The 17,251-nt window shown below is 46.9% G+C and overlaps 4 protein-coding genes across 6 annotated transcripts; 1 reads left to right on the plus strand and 3 right to left on the minus strand.

The window, feature by feature from the left end:
• Positions 1 to 1,636: 1,636 nt before the first annotated feature.
• BDBG_08979 lies at positions 1,637 to 9,103 on the minus strand. Of its 2 annotated transcripts, XM_031723816.1 has the most exons (5): positions 8,763 to 8,919; positions 3,257 to 8,675; positions 3,106 to 3,174; positions 2,895 to 3,038; positions 1,725 to 2,375 (listed from the first exon to the last, which is right to left on the minus strand). In XM_031723816.1, the coding sequence occupies exons 2-4, from the start codon at positions 8,662 to 8,664 to the stop codon at positions 3,032 to 3,034; spliced, it is 5,484 nt and encodes a 1,827-aa protein (XP_031581151.1). In that variant the 5' UTR covers positions 8,665 to 8,675; positions 8,763 to 8,919; the 3' UTR covers positions 1,725 to 2,375; positions 2,895 to 3,031. The 2 variants fall into 2 exon arrangements, with proteins under 2 accessions (XP_031581150.1, XP_031581151.1); XM_031723815.1 differs by having other exon boundaries at positions 1,637 to 3,038; positions 8,763 to 9,103.
• Positions 9,104 to 9,209: 106 nt separating this feature from the next.
• Positions 9,210 to 11,210, plus strand: BDBG_08980 (uncharacterized protein). The gene is made up of 2 exons (XM_002620639.2): positions 9,210 to 9,696; positions 9,800 to 11,210. Exons 1-2 carry the CDS (start codon positions 9,321 to 9,323, stop codon positions 10,513 to 10,515), a joined length of 1,092 nt encoding a protein of 363 aa, XP_002620685.1. The 5' UTR covers positions 9,210 to 9,320; the 3' UTR covers positions 10,516 to 11,210.
• Positions 9,240 to 12,209, minus strand: BDBG_08981 (60S ribosomal protein L28). Its single transcript, XM_002620640.2, has 3 exons — positions 12,016 to 12,209; positions 11,645 to 11,843; positions 9,240 to 11,432 (listed from the first exon to the last, which is right to left on the minus strand). Exons 1-3 carry the CDS (start codon positions 12,045 to 12,047, stop codon positions 11,214 to 11,216), a joined length of 450 nt encoding a protein of 149 aa, XP_002620686.1. The 5' UTR covers positions 12,048 to 12,209; the 3' UTR covers positions 9,240 to 11,213.
• Positions 12,210 to 12,301: 92 nt separating this feature from the next.
• BDBG_08982 lies at positions 12,302 to 17,144 on the minus strand. Of its 2 annotated transcripts, XM_031723817.1 has the most exons (8): positions 15,548 to 17,144; positions 15,484 to 15,488; positions 15,150 to 15,240; positions 14,927 to 15,090; positions 14,213 to 14,869; positions 13,480 to 14,154; positions 13,243 to 13,413; positions 12,302 to 13,162 (listed from the first exon to the last, which is right to left on the minus strand). In XM_031723817.1, exons 1-8 carry the CDS (start codon positions 15,669 to 15,671, stop codon positions 12,398 to 12,400), a joined length of 2,652 nt encoding a protein of 883 aa, XP_031581152.1. In that variant the 5' UTR covers positions 15,672 to 17,144; the 3' UTR covers positions 12,302 to 12,397. The 2 variants fall into 2 exon arrangements, with proteins under 2 accessions (XP_031581152.1, XP_031581153.1); XM_031723818.1 differs by having other exon boundaries at positions 12,307 to 13,162; positions 15,150 to 15,488; positions 15,548 to 15,870.
• Positions 17,145 to 17,251: the final 107 nt, after the last annotated feature.

Raw genomic sequence — 17,251 nt, forward strand, 5'->3', positions numbered from 1 at the left:
AAATATCTGTGAGGAAGAAGAGAATAGCGAAGATCAAAACTACAGTTTTCGGCAAAGAAAAGCTCCATCTAGAGAAAGTTTAGTCGATTGACTGTGCCGAAAGTTTCCAAATGTTTCCTTGCGAAGCCCCTGAATATCTGCCGCACGTGACGTATATGTGTCCAGTTCCAAGGTTTCTTACTCCGTACCCTAATCTATACATAGTAAAAGCGATGAACATGGGGCAAATATGGGCCAAAAAATACACATATTCCGTTCACAATTGGCATGCCCATCTCCGCATTGTTAGCAACCCTCTCACTTTTGGAAAGAGAAGAAATGGAAGACAGGATATTGTTTTGTTAAGCTGTGGATGTTTAGGCGCCTGGGTTACCTAGCGCTGCCAATCACGAGAAGCACGACACTATCGTAGTTTATCGCAATATTATTTCTTTGTTCTCTTGTTGATCCTGCTCCCACACTGTGAATACGTCTTTCCTCTTCGCTACGGATGTTTGAATGTCGATATCTCTGTCTCCCGTTAAAAAGCATACGGCTTCATACCTGCACGGAGGTGCGTGTTAGCTGGATGTTTAGAAGTCCCGGAAGATGCATAAACCACGCGCCCCTACGGAAATTCCATGTGCTCTAATGCAGTCCACCGACCTGAGCAAATGAGCAATGCTTGTTCCACCTCGCCAGTCAGCTAGCTAGCTAGTTTGTGGATGTTTGCAGATTAACATGCCCCCATGCTGGTCACTCTGCGTACGCTTTTCAGCCCCGAGTGCAAAGGATGTTCTGTACAACGAATGGCTATCTGTTCCCGAATTCTAACATCTTCGGAGAGATAAGTTAGAATACCCAAAAAGCCGCCGGGGATTCCCTCTCATATCATATGTGCGCGTCAACCCATCCTCCTACATGCTCCTCTGAACTTAGCGGGAGGACTGTGTAGAAGGCACAAGTACGGAGTTAGTTGCGAATGATGGCCAAATGCCGCTACAGCGGGTCAACCACTAGTTACCTACTACGTACAGGAGAGAAATGATATCATCCCTACTGGCTTCTCTTTGTTTTGATGCCCACCGAGTCTTCAACACTTGACGCTGGCGGCCGTCAGAAAGCCGAAAAAAGACGAAAATCGGAACAGGCAACTCATATCATGGCAGGCATGGCACCTCTACCTGTTTGATATATATATATGTATATATTTGGCGGCAATAAGACAAGTAGAGGCGTGTAGTTTGTATTATTGAGACTCAAAGTGATGTCTAAATTGAGAAACAAACAATATTTGCGGGATGCTCACAGGGAGAGCACTGTTAGACACAGGGTGTCTTGTGTCATTCTTGCTGGGTACCGTCTCATGGCTTCATATGCAAGTTTCCAGTCGGCATGATGCGGGCTTTTTATGTACAGTACTCCGTACAATGCACCAGAACAGCTTTATATGCGTATTTCTGTCAGGTGTAGCAAGTGGTCCCAACCCAGGACCACTAGCCCACTCCCATACACTCAACACCCGATTAGAGTCTTGCTCTCCTACCCATGATCGAGTTTTATTCTAGGTATCAAAGAGGGGAGAAAGGGGGAAGAAAAACATGTGCAACTTCGGAGGAACGATGTTACAGCCGTTTGATACATAGTAAACGTTGGGCTTCATTCCAACAAGAACCTTTACCACAGGGACAAAAAATTAATAATAATAATAATAATAATAATAATAATAATAATAATAATAATAATAGCAGGTAATGACGAGATCCTCCGATTAGCCCGCGAACAATTTAAAACAAAGGAATGCATCGCCACACAAGATCATGCACCTACCCGTAGCTGCAGATTGTAGTTGTAAACCCTTGAGCTTTTCATCAATTAGCCCAAAGGCAATGCAATAAATCTTGAAATCATGCCATGGCGAAAATGAAGACAACGAGAGGGGAGAAGATGGGTGCAAGAAATGTTCATTCCACTCTCACCAAGCCAGCTAAAATTGGCCTTCCTTCTCTTCTCGACCCCCCTACCCTATCCCGAACACAGCCTACCTGACATACGGAGTATAGGTAGCTGGATAACGTAGTTTTCCTTTGGCTTCTTTAGTTGATTGATAATTTAATTGGCAGCGACTGTCCCCGGAATGGATTTTTTACGACTTTTATTTTCCATAGCCATCAGGGAACTTCAATGATACAAGTGACCTCAAGCGCGATATGGATGAGCCTCATCCACCTAGGTGCTTCATAAGCACTCCTTCCTGCTATAAATTATATATGGCATAATTAATGCGCTTTTTTTTTTTTTTTTTTTTTTTTTTTTTGGCCGGTGCAGCTGGATCGGGCCACAGGAAGATCTCCTCGACAGTACATTGCTTCCTTACGTTGGTGAGTTGGTGGAGCCTAAATGGTGTGCAAGTTGGTAAGTGGGGTGGAGTGTGCTATCAAGAAGAAAAAAAAAAAAAAAGGAAGTCCAATTTATATATATATATACATGTATTTGTGTGAGTGTGTGTATACATGCCAACTGAAAAACAAAAAATGAAAATGAAACGGACAAAAAGCGTAGGCAGTAAATCGAAAGGAAACAGAAAATGAAATACAGTGCAGTGAGAACTGGGTAGTGGGGTGAACGAAAATTAAAAGAATAAATGGTCTAGAAACGGAGGCAGGAGGAGCGAAAGAAGAGAGACGACGGGTGAGCTAAAAAGGGAAACTTACTAAATGATGTAGCCTAACACTTTGAAAAAACAAAAGGGAAAAATGCAATCGTAGTAGCAGCATGGAGGACGAAGAAGAGAAGAGGATGGAAGCTAGAAAATGCCGTAATTACAAATGGGGTAGAAAAGGGAAGGATAGGGAAACATGCAATTCAATATTCTAAAGGGAAATGTTCTAAGAAATGTTAGTCCGAGTACTTACTAAAAGTGTCACAGGTCAAAATGGAAAATAGAAAAGGTATTAAAACGGGTTTATAATCGCGTGGGAAAAAGAGAGAAGAAGAAAAGAAAATGAGTGTTGATTGTCCGAGTATGTGTGGTGGTGACACAGTCGAACGATTAATTGCTACAAGTAATACCACCTGTTAGTATGAATGATGTAATAAAACAAGGAAGTGAATAGGAAAGCTTACTATATTTCCAAAGGAGATATCTGGTCGAGAGTGTATAGCCAGTTCCCTCCTTGTTCTTCTCGCTCTAGCCTGTGCCATGAAACTAAGGGTTAGTTCGCTGTTTTCCTAAATGTTTTGTTTTTTACGGTTGTGAAAGATCACCACTACTAACCATTCATATGGCCAAACTATGAGATGGCCTTGTACTAGATTCATCAACTCCTCTGCTTCAATTTTCGATATAATATCGTCAGAAGCATGGAATTCCCGCCGCGAACTACGAGTCGTTGCTCTCCGTCTCCGCCTCTGGGACGTTGAGGCGGTTGGTTGTAGGCTACCTTCAACCCGTCTCTGCGGGCTCTTCTCCGCCTCAGGGAACGATGCCGTCGCGCCGTCCAAATTCTGGCTAGACTGCGAAAATTTCGTCTCCACCGTCTTCAATGGGTCTTTTTCTCCCTGGGATGTACCGGTCTCCTGATGAGAAAGTTCGAGCCTATTCCTCTCGATCTGCGCTTTGTTTGCTTCTGAGGCCCAGTGTCTCAATTCCTCTTGGGTAGCTAATGTTTCACTTTTAGCTGGATTCAGGACCTTTTCCTTCAAATCATTTCCCATCTTTTCGGCTTTGGCAAGATAATTAGGGATCTCCGCAGTGCCAGGAGGATCTGTCATTTTGGTAGCTTCCGGGTGAGTTTTGGCTTCGTTGGGTTTGGTTTCATAGCTGCTCTGGCCCTGCATATTAGCGAAGCGTTCAGCATAGGCAATATATTCTTTGTATTCTTTCCATGTTTTGACCTCGTTATCGGGCATGCAGCGGAAAACACTGCGATACAACTTTGTGTTGTTTTCAGCTATGGTTTGCCAAATATCCAAATAAAAGGAATCACTCAGAGGGTCCCTCATGCAGTCTTTGTCAACGATGGGGCGGTTTATTTCAGACGAGAACAAATGCGTTGTGTTAGGATGATCCTGAGCAGCTTGCTGTGAAGGATCATCACCATTGCTTGATGAATCATGAACCGTAGGTTGGGTGGACGGTCTGGAGCCGGAGTCGCTTGGGCCAAGGCCCTGTGCTGTAGGCAGTGGAACGTCCCCATGCTCGGTATGATCTCCAGTCCGAGATGGCGGTTCTTTGCGAACTCCAGATTGTCCCCTTTGGGTTTGAGTATCTCCAGGTGATCCCGGGACAAGGAATTCCATCCTATCATCCACAATGAACGAGTCACGACCATCACCATGACCAGCCTCCTGAATGATCTTCATTTGGTCAATTCCATGGCCCTCCAGATCCTTCTTGTGGTCCTCATTCCTCATTATTCTCGAGTCCTGGGTGAGCTTTTTGTTACTCTTAAGATTGGGGTTGTTCGCCTGTTCCCAATCAACATCGTGGTTGAAGCTGCGCATTTCCTCCGATCTAGCAAGGAATTCATCCTGTATTCGGTGTCTTCGCTCTAATAACTCTCTTTCGCCTTGTTTTTCGGTAGCCTCGTCAAAATCACGATCGAGCATCTCGTCGCTATGGTTATAAGGACCGTTTGGTTCGCTCCGCGCATTCGTTTGGCCAGTTTCGGCTTCGGCTTCTAACGCTTGTTCCATAATTTCATCGACGTCTATACCAATATGCTCTCTCATAAGCCGCATCCGAAAAGTGTGAGGGAAACGGCCAACAAGGTACGGATTTCCTCCCATGATGGACCACAGCATGTCGGTATCGCGAACGATTGCAGCGCACTCAGAATCTCTCGAGCCAAGCATAGAACGTTCGTTGATATTAGCAGAGCCAATTATCGCAGCTCTATCATCAACAATCATGCACTTGGCATGGATATACAGCTGTTCTGTGACTAAATGTTTCCCGGGCCCGATCTTTCCCCATGACCTCAGGCTGAAGAATTGGATGTAGTCTTCCGGCTCAATACCAGCTGCTCGAAGTCGGCCAAAGATGGATGTCTCTCCGCGACATATGCTTCGATATTGACATTGCATGATTAAACGAACGCTAGTGCCTCCTTCCGTATCAACCTGATTTTGGAAACCAGGCATGAGAGGTATCAGGATCACAGCCCGCCAATCTTCACCTTTGCTAGCTGCTCTAATAATTCGTTCCACGAGAGCATCCCCAATAAGATTTTCAATCTTCTTCCCTTCAATTTCACAACTAGTAATAAAAAACTGGTTTTCTATGTAAACGAAATGATCCGACTGCTCAATCAACTTAACATATGCATTCATAATGCTGTGTTCAGTCACATCAGGCGTTCCGGTTGACCAAGTGCTGCTTGAACGAAGAATCTGAACCTCGCACGTGCCATCGAGACCAAGGGATTCCAAGTCCGCAGGATCAAAATCTGGCGGAGGGAGCAAGAACGGAGTTGGACGAGTTGGCTTTCGTTGCCGTAGAATGTAATTCCACCGTTGAACAAAGTGCCTAGTCAGATCACGAGCCGGCTGTCCTACCACATGCATGGCAACGTCATGCCATGGCATTCTAGGAATGACCTCGCGGTCATACATTTCTTCATACGGTTTGTCGAGATCATAGAAATCCTGAATTCTCGGGTTCGAGTAATCCTTCCCTGGCCAGAGCTGGCAATGATCGGCATCTTTAGGCACATCAGTCAGTTCAAACCCTGTCAATTTATCATCTGTAAGAAGATGCTGTGGAGTATCCCATCTCCCAAAGCAAAGATCAATGCCTCCAATAAATGCGAGGGTATGGTCAACGAGGCATAGCTTTTCATGGTGAGCCCAGAAAAACGTGTTTTGTCTAAACTGGTTGGGGGATCTTTGCACAAAGATATTCGGATGCAAATCTAGCAACGAAAACTTGGAGTACTCCGAGTCAATAGGGATGGCAGAGTTGATGTTTCGATACATTATAACAAAAACCTTGACACCCTCCTGCGCTTTCTTCTGAAGCAATCTATCGAGTCTCCATTTCTGGCTAATAGCAGCTGGTCGCCGCATGTAGAGTTCGGGACTCAACCACCAGTCATGGATGTAAATGACGTCCTTGGCCTGGTTTATGGCGCGAGACACCACCCACATATAGTCACGGCCATCGACCAACCACTGAGCGAAGCAGTTCGGACGTACGGGGGCAAAGCTATCGAATCGATTAGGTTTGGACCAAGGTGTGGTATCCACCATAAATCGAATCGAATCTTCAAACTGATGCAATTGACGCTCATTTCGAGCAAGTAATCTCAGCTTACGTTCAGAGTTTTGAAGTTTCAGCGTATGGTGTTGTGGATGTGCGGCCGACTCCTTCGCGGACCGAGCCAATTGTTTGGGTTTTTGGTCACGCAGCCGTACTTTCTGGGGCTGAATTTGGAAGAAAGGGTCTACCAAAAAGACGTCGTAGATGTTCATTTCTTCAGGCGAATCAACACAAACGACATAGCTATGCCGTACCAAGAACCACTTCGGCGAGTGTCGCGATTTTATCATGGAAGGATTCAGTGCTTTCCGAAAATCTAGTCCTTTAGAAGACTGAATAACGAGGAAACCCTCCTTGCCATGATAGCTCCCCTCCGATGCCAACCGAACACCCAGTGCTGAAAGTTCCAAAAATTTGCAAAGTCTGTTGCTGTCAGGGCGGAAAATAAGGAAACGGATCATTTGTTGGAGATAGATCTCAAGCTTCTTCCGTTGGCGCTCCGGGTACGATTCCTTTTTCACACCCGCGATGGACGCAGCGCGCGTAACGCCTGGCTCCAGGGCTCCTGAGGCAATGCTCTCTGCTGGAGCAGTCAAACTCGACCGTCTCCGGGGGAGTCCTAGTGATGAGCGTCGCTTCTTTTTCTTTGTTGATCTTTCATTCCCACTTGTACCATCCCCTGCAGTTTCATAACCTCCCTCATCTGCTTCCTCTTCCCCTTCACTCTCCAAGCCCCGAACACCGCGCAGGTAAGGGAAAGCGCTTCTCGGGAAATGTGGAAGAGGGTGCGTTGAGTCGTGGGCTTTGAGCTGAATATACCTCCTGGTCCCAATTTGGAGTTTATACTTTATGTGGAGGTTGGCGAAATCCCTGAGAGTTCTGTTAATTACCCACTTCATTCGTGTCATCCCACTGCCATACTCCAGCTCTATTCGGAAGATCAAATGGCGATCACTTGAGTGTGGGTCGAATTTGCTGTCCGTGATATGAACTTTCAGCTGTTCGAGGAGAATAGGGATACGTCGGCTTCCATGCTCATCTCTTTGGAACATACTTGCCAACAAAAGAGCAGCAGGGATGCCAGAGGTAAGCTCCGCAAGCAGCTCGGCAGACTTGACGTGGTCTACTGTGGTTTCAACCTTTTTGCGTTGCCCGATCATTTTTAGTCCTGCTTTGATCTGTCGCCATTTCTGGGCGCTAAGGCTTGAACCACGTTCTCCTTTGTGTCGTCTCCATGTTGCTGTAAGACCCTCACCATGGTCTGACTGGCCCCCAATTCCAGTTAACCGTCGAAAATTACTTAGCCTTTTCTCATCTTGAGAACTTCGACCTTCAGGCCGAGCTGGGCCACTATAACTTAACCCGCGGGCGCTATGTAGCCATCCGTTTCGTCTTCTCCACATATTATCGCGTTTTAGCCTTTCTCGACCTTCGTCTTCAGAAACACCATCACGTGTCGGAGGGGTCATGGCGATTGGGTCAGTCCTGCGAGAGAAATGGCCTCCGAAGAAATTGTCGCCATGTGTATAGGAGGCATTTGGTGGGAAATGCGACCGCGCGCTTGACTTCGGAGTCGCAGGAGCCGTATGAGACCCCGAACCGGGTGGTCTGCGAGTTTTCCGCTTCCTTTTCGGGATACCACTCGCTTGTTCCCCAGAACTGGATTCGGCATCAGCATCCATCTCGCTTCCTTCCTCCTCAAGAGTGTTCGGAAAACGGAATTCCCCTCTTTCAGATCCTGGAGTAGCAGTATCGCCAGGTGGTCTGGGTTCCACGGATTCGTCTCCAAAGGTTAGGCCACTGGCAGTGCGGGTATGCGTAGGGAAGGGAGGGGAGGCGGCGAATGCCTTCAGTTTTGAAAACAGTGACGAATGCAAGCGGCGGTCTTTTGAGAATTGGTCTCCATCTTCTGGCCCTATAGAGGAAGTCCTTGAATGTGATGCTCCCACTCCCTCAGTGTCCGAAGCGGCTCGAGCGAACTGGACGCTCCGACGACCTTGTGGAGTTGAGGAACCTTGTGGCCTCTGCTGTTTTGCCTTCACAGATTTATCTGATGCGTTTCGCGAGGGAACGGAATCAGGCTTAGCCCGAGCGGGTATGTCTCCTTGGCGTCCCGTAACACCCCTATCACCAACAGTGTCAATATCACGGTCGGCCTGCCTGGAGCTGGAAGGCTCAAATCCTGTGCCCAACGCTACTCGTTTGCTGGAGACCCCATGTGTCTCATTGATTCCATTGACAGCATCTTTCTTGGAGACGCTATATTGTGGCGTTTCGTCATCCAAAGGGGGAGTGAAGCTCGCCTCCTCTGTAGAAACATCGTGGGGAACCATAATCATGAGGTTCTGCGGAACGCTCGATCGTCGTAGTGATGATGATTGCTGAAGTCCCTCTGCCATCCATGGAGTTGAGTCCTCCCCCATTGTGACAGGCTCTATATAATAGCAAACAAGGGTTATTGTCAGGGTCTCTGATCTTTCTTTAAGTGGCCAAACAACGGGAGAGGGCGATAGACACATACCAGCTAAAAGTAAGAGCTAAAGTAATTCGGAAGGAGTAAAGGCAGTTCATATAGCTAACATTATTCCCTCGAGACCTGAAGCTTAGGCCTTCCAGGTAGAACAGAAACAGAAGATCCAGAGACAGAAAGCTGTCTGGAAGCTTTGATATGATGATAAACCTCCTTACTCTGTACTCAAAAACTTGGATCCCGGCATGACTTGAGACAAGCTTACCTAAGTTATGTGCGTGTGAATTGCAGAAAATATTGTGGCAGAAGTAGGGACCAGCAAGTTGCGCCCACACTTGTGCGCTGAAGGTTTAGTACACGCACTTGGGTTAAATCCATCTGGTGAACCATAGGATCGTAAATACAATTCCCCGGTATTGTGTAATGTAACCTCCCTGTAATATACAGAAACATGTACACGTGACCTCCTTCTAACCTCGGACTTCAAAGAGGAGCGTTGCCGGAGACAATATGGTTATAAGAAAGATATCGCCTGGTGAAGATGCAGTTGCTTGACAGCTATGGATTGTTTTCTAACCCTTTTCTCTTGTACACACCTCGCAATATAAGATGGATCCCATGGTGAAAACCTACGCTTCGCCTGCTCCCCAGGTCTCCCAGAAGTTCCTCCCAATCGCCGGCATCCATTGCGCCGTCTATGGCCTGGATGAACTTCCCGCACATGCTAGGGAGGTATCATGTCTATATCTCATGCATCCACGATTGAGCACGGCGGATTCTATGGAAGGGTTTGCGTGCCATGCTATCACAGATTGGAACAACAGACTGCGCGGTGGCCGAGTGTCCGTTAACCAGGGAAACAAGGGCTTAATCGCTGTAGCCTTTGACCAACGGAATCATGGCTCGAGGCTTGTCGATAAGCTGTCAAACAGCGCTTGGAGGGAGGGAAATCCAAAACATGCGCAGGATATGTTTGCTACATTTCGTAAGAGTTTCCCTTATCTTCTTCATCCAGATCTGAACTATAAAATAGCAAATGCACCCCATTATGCTACCCGATCCACTCTAAGACTAACACAAATCTGCAGAGGGCACCGCTCGCGACGTCTCTCTCTTAATAGACTTCATGGACGCCTATGCCTTTCCCGACGCCTCGCGCAAAATCACCACTAACCTCGCCCTCGGTGTCTCTCTCGGCGGCCATGCAGCATGGAGCTGCGTCCTACATGAACCCAGAATCACCAATGCGGTCATTATCATCGGCACCCCAGATTACACAAGCCTAATGACCGAGCGCGCCAAACTCTCCAAACTATCAACTTGGAAAGACTCCACACCACCGGGCTCTCAATTCCTCGGCTCGGAATCTTTTCCTCCGTCTCTCATGGACGCCATCAGGAAATACGACCCTGCTAGATTTTTCCTAAGCCAGATGAACCACCCCGCCGTCGCGGAGTCCATGCTTCATGGCACCCTTCCTGAGCCCACCGACCATGAAAAGAAAACCATCGGCCCGCTTATAACCCGATGCCTCCAGGGGAAAAGAATATTGCTGATTTCTGGTGGTAAGGATAAGTTGGTACCGTACGCGCGGGGCGAGCCTTTCCTAACATGGCTAAAAAAAGCAATTTCCCCAGGAGGCTGGTATGCCGATGGAGCTGTGACATTGGAGGATCTCATATATGAGGAGGCGGGGCATGAAGTTACCCCACCCATGATGGAGCAGGCCATTCGATTCATTGGAGAGAGTCTTGCGGAGGGTGCGGAGAATACGCAACCCAAGGTGCGGACGTCAAAGATTTAGAAGAAACAACGTCGAATGCTTCGTTTTCTGGCCTCTGGGTTAGTTCGCTATTGGCACCCATATAGATATGTCGACGGTGATTGGATTTGAAGTATTCCATGGAACAATATTTATGTCCCTAGCTATGAAGCATCGGTAGATAATGAATTTGCTCGAGTAGGGGAACACTGAGATAGATATACGTTAGATCGGGATTTCCCCAGGAGCAAAATCCATCAATGTCATGTTATCGAGCTGTCGTATAACTATCGAAATAGTTCCTGGCCCGACGTGGCTAAATACATCGCCTTTAGAACAATAGAAGAAGCTGTTTTTTATTCCGGCTATGGTATTTTATTCGATATCGTTAAAAGAAAACAGAAAGGAATTGAGGTTTAGGTTCTGGGATGCACCATGATGGAACCCCAATGCTCCTGCCCGGTATATTCCTACTTCGGCGTGTAGCAAAATAAAAGCAAATTTGGCCTCTTTTTAGGGGAAGGGGTCCATTCCACAAAGTTTTTAATTCCTTTTTCTTTCATGGAACAGTATCGAACCCGGAACCGCTCTAAGTAACGGGTCTTGACACAAAAAAAAGATAAGAAAAATACATGGATTGAAAGACCACCCTTAACACCCGTTCATTATATTTTGCGTCCAAATCGAATAATTCTCATGCAACACACCCATACACGCATCGCATCTATGCAACGAGCCATCTATGCAACGAGCTCAGCAACACCACCAGCCTCCTTGATCTTCCGCTCAGCCTCCTTGCTGAAATATCTCGCCCGGACGACAACGGGGATCTCTGGGAGTCTGCCCTTGCCAAGGACCTTGGAGTAGCCGAGTGGTAGGAGGTCGAGGACGGGGGCGGTATCTGGTTTCTTGTTGTTCACGTACGCATCACGGGTTTCGGCGGGGATAAGGGACCATAACTATACATCAAGAGAAATTCAGTCAGCCTCCGCATTTATATTCCAATTGCCCCAATTTCCGTATAAGTCGCCCGTATCGCGGGTATCGCTTTATCCAATTCATCCATTCTCTGTATTTCCGGCCGTAGGGTCCCATTCGGCTCGTCTTCCTCCCCTACTTCCCCAGCTTCCCACTTCAATCCGCCCAAAGTAAAAAAGAATCGACAACGTACCTTGTCGAGGTTTATGATAGGTTTCCAGAACTGGTTCTGTGTCTTGTGGAAGTATCTCATGCCGACCTTCCCGAAGTAACCTGGATGGTACTTGTCGAGGTTGGTTCGGTGGTGGTGCTGGCCACCAGCCATACCGCGACCACCGGGATGCTTGCGGTGCTTGCCAACGCGACCGTAGCCTGCGGAAACATGACCGCGGCTAAAAAGAAATTAACCAAAACATAGGTACGATATTAGCGATCGATAATTGAAAAGGGTTTGAGAGCGTAACTGCCCGTCCTTGATATTCATTGGAAACATGGGGTCGAAGGACGGTCGATGTTCCTTTTTACTCTCAGGCTCTTAGGTGACGGGGAACTGGAATTACTCACCTTTTTCTCGTCTTCGAAAGGCGGGTAGGCATCTTGTCGACGGTGCTGGATTCGACAAGACTGTATGGGTGTTGGGCGTTGAGATGCGATTTGACGACGGTTGTTGCAGGCTCAGATCGACTCTCTTGCTGTCTCCATGCTGCTCTCGCTTAATGTGTGCCAGGCAGGGTTTTGGCTTGTTTGGGAAATGTTAGGGCCCAGCCCTATTTTCTCTTAGTGGAATTTCCACATTCGAACGAAAGATTCATGTGACATTATCTTCAGATCAGATAAGATCTTTCTCCATACTTGCACTCCCTAAGGTCGAGATGAAAACAAATTCACATGCTAATAGATTAAACTAAGAAGCTTTATATTTCATGACTTCTACATTTTCTATTCCTCAGCCGTATTTTATATTCAATTCTCGCTTCCTTCGAAAAAATCCAGAAATATCCCCGATTGTCCGCTCGACTGGCTGCTCCGACGTCCCTGCCGCCAGGTTCTGTCGAATCCAATTTGGCAGCTTGCTCTGTATACGCGGACTGCCATAGCGTCTATCCATCATCAGGATCGCCGCGTAATCACCCTGGTGCCTGATCGCCCGACCAATGCATTGATTTACAGTCCTCATGCAAGCATTCTCGTAGAAAACTCTCCCAGCAGCTTTCGCCTTTAATTTGCGGCTCTCTTCCGAAAACCCCTGGCCCTTACGATCCTGATCTAACGATGATGACAGCGGCGAAGCCGACTCATAGGCTTTGTGCTCAACGTACTGGATTTTTGCTTGCCATACCGCGCTTCGAATGTTGGGGAACGGCAGCCCAACGACAATCACTCCCCTGCCCAGCTTATCGGAAAAATTGATTCCTTCAGACAACTTCCCACCCATGACTGACAGGAGCAACGCGCCACCGCGGGATCCGCCATTAATTGCGCTGGAATAATCTTGAAGTAGTCCGTCGATATTTGTAGTTTTGTCCTGGGACTCGTGGAACACAACTTTGGATTTTTCGATCGAATCGATGATGTTAGATCGGGTATTTGGGGCTTGCTTCTTCCAGATTACCAATACTTGGTTCAAGTAGTCGTAGCTGGGAAAGAAAACCACGACACCATCTGGGATAACACGGCAAAGCGCTGCGATGGTCCTGCCAAGATCAATTATCTATTTCCGACCAACAATTAGCAAAATGTTCCATTGATGATGTAGGACGGAGGTACATAAGAGAGTGCTCTTCAGCATACCATGTTCTCGTCGTTTCGTTTTCCATAGGTGAAGTCAAACTCGGTATTGAAAGCCCCCTTGCTCACCGGAATGGCGGTTAGATTATCAGGCGGTATAACATGGCCATAGCTAAATGTTTTGAGTCGATCCGCATTCAAATACGGGAACAAATGTTCTACGTAATCATCCATCTACAAAATAAAGGGCTGTCAGCTCAGCACACATCTTTCTCGCCCAGGGATAGAGAATTAACATACAGGTGACATTGTACCTCCTGCAAGAATCACCGCTCTTGCATCCTCCACGATTTCCCGGAAGTGGTTGGTGGGGTCCAATAGCATGTATTTCAAAAGGACATCGTTTTGGCTAATTTCGTAAAAGAGTTTCCCTTCCGATGACGGGTTCATCAATGAGATTAAGAAACTTTGCACCTGAAATAGAACAGGGACTGAAAGTTGAGTAACCTTTTTATCCGTCGTCGCTTGCGACTCCATGGAAGACTTCTCAATAAAGCCGTCGACTTTCCTCGCGAGTCTGCTTTCATGCAGATACCGTGATAGCTTGTGTGGGTTTATTTGATCAACGCCTTTCCCCGTCATGATGTCAGACGGTTGCAGGACGCCCTCTGTAGGCTGCTTTCTTTCCAGAACAGTCTTCAGATAATCAGAAATGGAATTTACAAGCCGAATCACCTGGGTCACATACACCCTGTTGCGCCCACTCAAGCGGGTTTTATACTTCCGAGCGTATGTGGTGAGCTGGTAAATGGCCAATTGAACTTGGGTTAGTGACAGTGACATTGAATGTATATTGGAAATAGCGTCCATGAGATTGTGCGCTTCATCGATGATTACAACGTGGTTTTTTAAGGAAATGTTTAATGCTTCCCTCGCTGATCTTTGGAGGAGAAGGGGATATGGTAATGTGACGATCTATGTGATATTGTTAATCCAGCAGGGAAGGGATATTGTTTTTGGGAGCAACACATACCTCGCTATACTTGATTATGGACCGCGAAGCATAGTACGGACATACTCCAATTTTGGAGCCTATCTTGCCAATGTCCTCGATATCCCGCACCTTTGCCAGTGTGTGGTCGCGAAAATCGTTGACAAGCGTTTCATTCTCCTTATTGAGGACAAATTGGCATCTCTGCTCCGCTAGTGTTTCAGGACGCTGTATCTCTAGGCAGCGTTCGTTGATGGCCGTTGAGTTACCAAGCGCTCGTACCTTCGGATTGATACAGAGTGTCTTTCTCGATCCTAGAGAGAGATGTTTCATGCTCTCTTCTAAGGTATCATCTGGGTGGGACGCACTATCTGCAGTTGCATCATGGTCATCCACTTCGGGAGGAACACTTGGAGGTAGCTTTACTCGCCGCAGCTCGTGGGCGAATTGAGTTAGCTGGGAATGTGTCCTCGAGCAGTAGAATACCTGAATTTCATCATCCGGTTCGCAGTCGGCACTCCTACTAACAGGGTCCCCGCTCAGCTTCTCGAGTAAAGCAAGTGTATCAGCGGAGAAAATGCTGTCACTTCTCGAAGCTGTATCCACAGCCGCTCGCTCCTCGTCGTCGCTATAGTAGTCCTCCAGTTCGAATTGGCTTTCATCATCTTGTCCAGAACGAGTGTTTTCCGCTGTCAATCTCTGTATAGGCAATAATTAGGAATAGTGATATTTGCGATTAGTGGGATATTAACTTACCTGTCTTTTGGAGGGATACTTGCCGTCCTCAAACTGCTTTCGTTGCCGTTCTTCCTCTGCGCGGACTTTAGCCAAACGGTCTTCCAATTGCTTTCTCTTCTCCCTCGCAGATCTTGCTTTCTCCCGCCGTGAATGTTCTAACATCCATTCCGGTTCCCCATCGGCTAATGTCACAGAACATTAGCTTCATTGCCCCATATTTAGCAGGGTGGGTATGGCTGACAGGGTGCCTGGTCAATTGTATTGAGGAACACTGCGCGTTTATGATCGCGAAGCCACGTTAAGGAGCCACATATTAAGCTGAGTGATTTGCCCTACAGTAATCTACTGCGTTAGATGGTTGAAATATGTGTGTTCTGAGCACGGTCTCAGTTCTTGCAGCGACATTTAGATAATTCTGCCTTAACCAACACTCGATAGAATGTAAAGAGACACAACATTGAAAGAACACATATACAGCATTCCTAAATATTAAAAGAGACCCTAGCCCATGGTGACTTCATGCATGCTCATTGGCAATACTGTACTGTCAGCTGGGGAGGTGGGCATAAACGTACAGTACCTAGAGATTTATCAGACGAATTATTCAACCTGTCTTAGATTAAGGGCAAAGCACATTACCTGTGGGCGACTCAAAAATACCAACTTTGGCTTCCTCAATACAGTCGTACAATGCTTGCATGAACTGGCTCTGGATATCATAGGGGCTATAGGGGTGGTGGAAGTTTTTCTCGACTGAGCTCATTTTTACAGAGATGGTGCCAGAAAGACAGTCGAGATTCCGCTGAGGGACGGTCACTAGGTATTAGGCATTTGGCCGGCTAACATCCATGGATATTAACTCTGGGGAATTTATATACTATGATCCCAATAATATAAAATCGTCTTCGTGCACAATACGTGGAGACTGATGTTCCAGGCTTCCTAGGAGCCGCGCCAAGACTTCGTCAAATAAATATCCCGCGCGCAGTAGTTCTTGCTCAGGATGAATTGAGTAAAATCATATTCCTATTCTACTACGGACTACGGACTGGAGAACTTGAGCCTCTCTCCACCACCTTAGTTACACATGCACACACATACAAAAACAATATGTAGTTACCTCTCCCTCTCTCTTCCCCTTTTGTGCATCTGTATATTTCCCAGTTCTATAGATACTCGGCCCCACTAGGCGTCATTGGTGTTGGAGTACATACCTAAGTAGGTGGTTTTATTCCAATTATTGGGAATTCAAATGATGGCAGATCCTTCAAAGACATGCCAGGTGTGAGGCATACCACGGCATACCATACCAACGGGGAGATGATTTCTTTCCGCCCCTTGCAAATTTTCCGTAACCGCCATCGCGATCGGCTTCTTCACTCATTTAGCGGATGATCGTCATTGTCGCCTTGTACAGTTACTGATCCACATCGCGACTCCAAGCATCATAAAACTCAATATATTGCGTCCATTCCCGTCATATTGCCTGTTGACTAGGCGAGTGGTGAGTGCATTCCATTCTGGTCGCAATCCGAATTGTTTCTTTTCTTTCGCCCTTCACGGAGGCTCGTCAATATACCTATCTCGAGCGTGTACCACACCATTCGCCCCTCCTTACTCTGCTTCTATCTTAGCTTCGCGCTCTGCAACACCAAATAATGCACATTGTTGTTGTGTCACTGCTAGAACGTGCATGCTTTGGTGCTGCGGGGGGGTAGCCAACCGGCACTGCTAGGTCTGCTATGATCTTGTCATTCGCTTTCGCTTTCCCGCCTATCTCAATTCTCCCGGAAGAAACAACAATAGAAATCGAGTATGCTTCTGATTTGGGTGATCTGTAGGTAGAGTATCAACCCTCGTTCATGGAAGAGACAGACTTGGAAGCGGAAATTCAGAGCGAAATAATGAAATATTATCCCCCCTGCCCCTTTGACTAGTCAAACAGACCCTGTCGCCTTCAAAACGCGTTGCCCTTGTTATTATTTTCTGGTTTTCACCAAAATCAATATTCCCTGGTTGCTCTGAATCAGGGGGAGGGGTCAATTCCTGCGATTCCGATTGATTGGTCAGCCACGGTCATCATCGTTGTCGATGTCCCATTTAGCTCCCAACGCTTAAACAAAGTAGTTAATGCGCAGCGAAAAGCAAAAATAACAATTATTCCAGCGCTCTGCCCGCGCAAGGGAGAAACTCATGAAGCAGGTGTCAAGACCGAGAAAACAAAAATAGAATAAAAATAGTTTGTGGTGGTGGTGGCTGATGCTGCCGCTGTGGCTGCTTTTCAGGACATGGCAGCCAGGCAGTTCCAACCATAGATCAAGAATAACTTACAGTCAGAGTCCC

This window comes from Blastomyces gilchristii (genome assembly GCF_000003855.2).
Source record: "Blastomyces gilchristii SLH14081 genomic scaffold supercont1.32, whole genome shotgun sequence".
Lineage (NCBI taxonomy): Eukaryota > Fungi > Ascomycota > Eurotiomycetes > Onygenales > Ajellomycetaceae > Blastomyces > Blastomyces gilchristii.